Source organism: Oryzias melastigma, linkage group LG6, assembly GCF_002922805.2.
Source record: "Oryzias melastigma strain HK-1 linkage group LG6, ASM292280v2, whole genome shotgun sequence".
Classification (NCBI taxonomy): domain Eukaryota; kingdom Metazoa; phylum Chordata; class Actinopteri; order Beloniformes; family Adrianichthyidae; genus Oryzias; species Oryzias melastigma.
Window position 1 is genome coordinate 5,525,293 of NC_050517.1, and position 7,139 is coordinate 5,532,431.

The 7,139-nt window shown below is 46.6% G+C and overlaps 1 protein-coding gene across 1 annotated transcript; it reads right to left on the reverse strand.

The window, feature by feature from the left end:
* Positions 1-570: 570 nt before the first annotated feature.
* Positions 571-5,153, reverse strand: dusp6 (dual specificity phosphatase 6). The gene is made up of 3 exons (XM_024261905.2): positions 4,231-5,153; positions 3,637-4,074; positions 571-2,113 (listed from the first exon to the last, which is right to left on the reverse strand). The coding sequence occupies exons 1-3, from the start codon at positions 4,631-4,633 to the stop codon at positions 1,800-1,802; spliced, it is 1,155 nt and encodes a 384-aa protein (XP_024117673.1). The 5' UTR covers positions 4,634-5,153; the 3' UTR covers positions 571-1,799.
* Positions 5,154-7,139: the final 1,986 nt, after the last annotated feature.

Consider the following 7,139-nt stretch of genomic DNA (forward strand, 5'->3'; position numbering starts at 1 on the left):
ATTCAGCTTACAGCATTCAAACTAGCATTATCGCAGGTAGTGTTATATATCTAGTTCATATGTATGTTAAAAAGTTATGGTTTTGAAATTTTGTTTTAGTGTTCAATAATTGTTTATTCTTCTCGTCCCGCGACCTAAGGGTGTATTTTGGAGTTTGGCCTCTTGTGCGATTGAGTTTGACACCCCCGTCAGCACAAGCCCCTCATTTAGTAGATAAAGTGTTTGGTTTGAACTCAGAGCCCTCACTTCACTCACCAGCCCTGGAAAAACCAGTTTGGGTGTTTACCTTCTAACTTTGCACCTGCTGTGTGTCTTATTATCTCAGAACAAAGCGTTCTCAAAGTTTTTGTTACACAAGTATCATATGACAGGACCACTTCCTCTGAACTAGAAAGTCGTGGTTAATGGAAAGCAGGATCCCTGTGATTCATGGCAACTGTTTCTGTTGTCGTGACTGGGCCGGCTGGTTAACACTCAGCGAGGAAACACTTACATAAATGTGCTACTGTTGAAGCAGACAGAACACCAGCAGCCGTGTCCATTGAAAGAAAACAGCACAGAAGCAAAAACTGTAGACAAAATAGCAATTTATTAATAACTTAGCTTTTCTATACATTCGTAATAGAGGAGTATGGGAGGGGCATCATGAAAAAAGACCTTATTTGTCCAACGGGGAATGACAATCCTCCAAACTTCAATTACTTTCATATTAACAAAACAAACTGCATTTCAAAGAGTTTTCCCTGAAGAAGCGAGGCAAGCAAAGCCCTCCGCTTTGTTCACGTGTCTGTGTTGATTCATGCACACAAGTCTGGAAGACCAACATTAACCCTCAGAGACCACACACAGTTAGCACAAAGCAGAGATGAATCGGTTGAAAATCTGATCAGTGAAAACCACAAAAGATTTGGTTGGTTGTCTGAGGAAAATCAGGAGATAAGCTTTTTTTAAGAAAAATGTACATATATTTTTGCAAACTTCTCTGAAGGCTAATGTGCAACACAAACCTTGTAGGTGCAATTAAGGCAAACAACAAAGGTGACTTTTTATAAGAGGGCGGGTGCAGAAAAAAAGGCCAACTGGCGGAGTTCTGCACGTTTCATAGCAAGCCTACTGAGTTTTGGCATATTTACCTCAATGATCATGATCAATATGCAGATTGTTTCCTTACATCGTTAGAATACGAAACACAAGAGTGAAGAGTACCCATTTCAAGCGGGTATATACTACAGCAAGGCTTTTGTAGTCTTTTTATATTAAGATATATACATGATGTATAAATGTTTGAAAAGTGTCCACAAGTGTAAAATCGAGATCAGTGGATAGAGTGCCTTCTAAAGTTCAGGGTGCTTTAACCCCACGCAGGCCTGTCTTCACAGAAGATGAAGGAGACGATGCACCCTGAAGTCATGGGGGGACCCCAAAACATAGATACAAAAAAAGGGTTTGCTGTCCACTTTGAACAATCATGTCTCTTTGGCACACCAGCCTAGGAAATCTGCAGCTTAACATACAACTGTCCATCAAATCATCTGGAACTCCTCAGACGCATTGACAGGAAGAATAAAGACTGTTTTTTTTTCAGCCGTCTCTCCCGATTGAGTCAACAGCAGCTGTTTCACGGGCCAGGCTGGAGTAACTGCGCTCTGCAGCTGCTGCCTCAAACCAGCTGCATCACTAACATCAGAAGCCAGGTCGCACAGAGGGCGGCGAGGGAAAAAAAGAGAAACTTTTTGCAACTTTTTAAGCAGGAGGCGGTCCCAGCCTCCGGTCATCAAAAGGGCCGGTGGCGCCAGACCTCACGTGGACTGCAAGGGGTCCAGCTGAAAGACGTTGTGGTTGGTCGGCGTGGTGAAGTAGAGCTGCTGGCTTGGTGGAGCCATGCGGTTGTCGCACGGACTCTTCAGGCCCAGCGTGCGCTCAAAGTCCAGGAGCTGGCCCATGAAGTTAAAGTTGGGGGAAATGTTAGACTTTTTCATCTTGACGATGTCGTAAGCGTCATTCATGGACAGGTTCAGTTTCTGCATCAGGTAGGCAACAGTCACGGTGACTGAACGGCTGATGCCGGCCAGGCAGTGCACCAGAACTCCCCGCTTCTGGCCTCGAGCTTCATCTAAAGACAAGGAAGAGACAGTTTTATTCTCTGATCCACACAAAAGCTTGCAAAGAGTGCAATTGTTTTTTTCATTATCTGCAGTCTTTTAGACACAGTTAGGAAAAACATCTGCGCTCTAAAAATGAAACAAAAACGATCTCATCTTCCAGCTGTTGGGGTTTTTGAACATGAGCTACTGCACATAAACACAGCCAACTTTTTTCCCCGACTTGTTTTTCTGGCCTGGAGTAGCCCTCTGGGAAATTGACTATTACAGTCTATTAAAGCGTTCTTCCGCTGGCCAGGGCTGCTCTGACAATGGTGCCATTTGGGTGTGTAAATGTAGGAGTCATGAGGGCACCCTGTCAAGGCGAACAGGATGTCAACAGGCCCTGTAAATGGCTCCTTTTGTAATGTAAGGGGAGGAGGACGGGGGGAGAGAAGGGGGTGGGGGCATGTCCTAGATTACTTTCAATACCACTTCCTTCCTGTTGCGCTCAAATTACCCCCGCCTCCCTCACTCTCCCCTGTTCTCCTGTTTCAACATCGCCCTTTGTGCTGCAATTACACAAGCAGCTCCGGGACAAGAGATAGGCCAGGATGTCTTCCATTCATGCCAAATCGTTTGTACACTGTGCATTTTGGGCATTGCGCCATTAGAGGCAGACTTGTGTTTCTGTGACTCAAACACAATGGGCCCTATCTGCGTGTCCCTGCATGAATGAGTGATAAGACCACAGCCAGGGACACCTCATCTAATCTCAATGGCACAGGAAGAAGCTTAGGACTTCCTGGGTAGTCAGTCAACATATCAGTAATCAGATTATACCCCTTCAATAGTTGAAAGTTCTGTCTTTTTCTTGACAAATATTCACAATAATCTCATAGTCTGTCTTTCCAGTTTCACAAACAAGGAAGGATCTTGTTAATCCCTTGACGCATATTGATGCAAATACGAGTTAAACCACTTCATTTAGCATCTACATCAGGGGTCTCAGACTCGATTGACCTTGGGGTCACTGAAGGCGGAGTCTGGCTAGGGTTCCATTTGTGCCAAAAATATGTTTTTGCTTCCACTGTCTGTCTTTGGTCTACAGTCTATATCTTTGGTCCAGTGTCTATATCTTTGGTCCAGTGTCTATTTCTTTGGTCCATTGTCTATTTCTTTGGTCCATTGTCTACATCTACTGAACATGTTTATTGAACATTTGTTCATGTCTATGTACTAATAAGCAATATCTTCTATGTGTCCTGTGAAACAACAGCAGCTAATGACGCTAGCAACTGTTGCTAAGGACTTTTCTGACAACCAGATCCAACAACAATAGCAAATCCAAAGTTTTAAGTTGAAACATCACAAAGCAACACAAATATTGCTTTGTAGACATTGAACTTTAAGGTGCAAAATATGGACTTGGAAGCCGCAAATGACCCGCGGGCCGCCACTTTGAGACCCCTGATATACATGAAAGCAAAAACATGCTTCAAGGAATTAATAATCTCCAGAGCAAGCAGCTCCCCGGGTTAACTCTGTAACTCACCTATAAAGCTGATGGCCTCTGGAAAGAACTGCGACAGATTCTGGCTCCAGTGGTCCGAGATGGGGATCTGCTTGTACTTAAACTCCCCGGCGTTCTCAAACAGATTGGGCAGGTTGGGAGTCACGTTGAGGATGTACTTGATGCCGTACTCCTCCAGCACGTCCAGGTTGGTGGAGTCCTTGGCGCAGCCTAGGTACAGGTGCGGCAGGATCTCCACCGGGAAGGAGGGCTGCGGGTTGGACAGCGGGCTCCCGTCCGAGTCTGTGGCGCTGCTGGGGTCCCTGTCCAGGTCCGACTCGATGTCGGAGGAGTCGGAGCTGATCCGGAGCCCGCCGAGGCCCAGCACCTGGGCTGTGGGGGAGCTGCTGTTGTTGGGGGAGCCGTCCAGGTTGGTTTCGCACAGAGCCGGATGCTCGGCCTGGAATTTGCTGAAGCCACCTGGAGAGGAAGAGTAAACGTGAGCCGAGCTGCACTGCGGTCAGGCTGGAACCACTTCCTCTCTGCGCGTAAACAGACGGCACTGCGCACAAACGCTGCGCTCTTCGTGACTTATTGTGAATGGAGCAACACATATTATGAATGACGGACACTCACCCTCCAAATAATAGGCCCTGTAGCCTTCATCCTTCATCTTCCTCAGCAGTAGCCCCAGCACCGACCCTCCGTCCACGTTCTCGTTCCACTCCCGGCTGTACTCGTCGTACAGCACGATGGTGTCGGTCTTGCAGCGCCGCACGAACTTGTCCCGGTCCTCCCCGTTGGACAGCAGCGAGCGCACGGGCAGGTTCCCCTTCTTCAGGCGGCGCAGCATGAGGCTCGGGATGGCCACGTTGATCGCCGTCTCGACGTGCGACGACTCGTAGAGCTCCTGGGCCCGGCAGTCCATCACCAGCAGGGCCTCCCTGCGCGTCTCCAGCTGCTCCCGGAGCCAGCCCACCGTCTTGCTGATCGCCATGACCGATTCGAGCTGGACGACGGGCTTCAGCTTGTCGAGCATTTAGAGGCAGGAGTACAAAATGTTCGGAGAGAGCGGGAGCTTCCTGGCTGAAGCGCAAAGCCCGGATATCTGTCTGTCTGTCTGTGGAGGGCCCCGCAGACGCCGAGTCCAAAAAGAACCCAAACGCAGAATCTGGTCCGGTTTGGAGACAAAAAGATGCGATTTTGTGCGCTTTTACGCAAAATGGTGGTGAAGTTGCGGCTCTCCTACAGATTTCCAGACTGCGGACCGCCTGCGCTGACGCTCATTCATGCATCTGTTGAAGAGCCGGAGTTATTTATCAATGAGTCACACTGGCGCTGCGCTTCCTCGCTTCTTATATAACCCGGATCCGCGCGCAGCCGCTCTCCTGTTCCTCTTCTGCTCCTAGAGATCCAAGCGGATGAGAGCGGTGGATGCGGGTCCCGTGCGGGGGACGGTGCCTGCGGCGACAGTCTGCTTCCCCCACCCTTTGCTCTTCTCCGCGGTGTGACCAGGCGCACAGCGGGTTCTGACTGGAAGCGCTCTGCGCGGCGCCAGGCTCCTGAATGGCTCCGAACTGAGGCCGCCTGATTGGCCACGTCCTTCCGAGCGGCCAATCAGAGGAGTCCGAGCCGCGGTCGCCTTGGAAACGGGGGGCCGGATGGAACGGCTAGTGTTGATGAATTGTAAATGAGTTTGTCATTCACAAAAACGGAGAGGAATTTCCGCTCCGGATCAAGTGAGTGCAAACAAACAGAAGAACTGCAGGGAGAAGGAAGGAAGAGGCAGACTGACAGCAGGACGCGCCATCACGTCCGGATGTGCTGATTAGGAAGACACTGTCAATACAAACCTGTCACGAGGAGCCTCAGCTACATCTACACTGACTTATAGCTTTCCAGAAAGACAGTGCAGCTTCCACACTGCAAAAACGGAATCTTAAGAAAGCAAAATTGCTTTAAAGTCCCCCTCCCATGAAAATCCTTTCAATTTTTAACATGTCGGTGTGTCATTTTATCCTGAAAGAGAACACATGTAATCAGAAATCATTTTGTTTTTTCATTTCTGAGTATTTCTCCTTTTAAATCAATCAAACTGTCTTGGACAGACTCTGTTTGAATGAATGATCTTCTTTCCATCAACAGCTCTGCTGCACATGCACTAAACCCTCATCTGTTCCTAGTGTCTAGTTCAGGTTCTGGAGAAGAGAAGATGGTATCTTCACATTGACTGCAGTCAAATGAGCCGCCGTTCACATTTCTGTGGTCAAATCAGCATCACTGGATTTTTGGTGTGAGTTTCATCCAATACTTACGGTAGCAGGACTGAGAACGCTGGCAAATCTCCACCAGACTCCACGGAGCTTCTTGATGTGACCACGGAAATGTGAACGGCGGCTCATTTGACCGCAGTTGGAAAGGATTGTAAATCAATGAAAGAGCATTTTGATGTTAGCTTTGATTATTTTCTCAAAGTCGATGTGGGCAAACATGTGTTTGCCCACATCGAATTAAGTGGGGATTCAATTAGTTAGCTCGCCATGCTAGCCAGCTACCCGATGGACAGCGTACACATTTTCTGCCCACTCTTAAACCATATGTGGCCCACTTGGCCTTGCAAGCGTGGTCAGAGGAGACTTTGGAATCAGAAGCTTCGCATCAACATGAAAAATGTCTTTTTAAGACATTTAGGTTGTGGGATTTTGGTTAAGAACTTAACAATCATCATTAAAACACTACTGGGAATGTTTTTTTAAATAAAAAAGCGGGAACTTTAATATCTTTTCTGAAAAAGAACCGTATCCAAAGTTTTCAGTACAAAGGTTATGTCAATTTGAGAAAACGCATCTTAGAGATTAGAATATTTTTTTCTTAAAATAAACAGTCTTAGTCAGACCATTTGTCCTACTTCATTTGCAGACTGGTTTGCTTTTTTAAATAAAATGTGAATCATTTTTGACTTATTTCTATGTGTCTGCAACATCTTTAATCAAATGTCTAATAAAATCTAAAAACACATCTCTCGTCTTTTAAAGGAGCATCTCGTGTATCTGTGCTTTTTGTCAATTGGCGGCTGAGATGAATGCAGCAGAGGAGAGGCGCTGCTCAGTGTGTGAGCAGCACACAACAGAACTGCAGCTATTTCTGTCTGAACAGCCTTCAGAGGTTGCTCTGTGTGGGTGCTGGCTGTGTCGCTGCTGCTGTCTCCACCACACTGGAGCTGAAACCATCCTGAAAAGGCCAAGAGAATCAGGTCTCTGCTGAAGGATGTTTCATTGTTGTTTGGATTTAGATTAAAAAAATAAATCCATTCAAACTCTGTTCTTAACAAGAAGAAACTCACGATTTTCATTATTAGAGAAACAGCCACACACACAACTGTGGATATTCTTCAGTCTAGATATTGTTTTAATGTTTCACAAAGACTTAAACGACTGGAAATAATCATGTCTAAATGTCATCTGAATGTTCTATATCTCCACATGTGTTACAGACCCACTAATGAAGAAGGTGTTTTTAACTTATTCTTGTGTTATTTTCCTCAT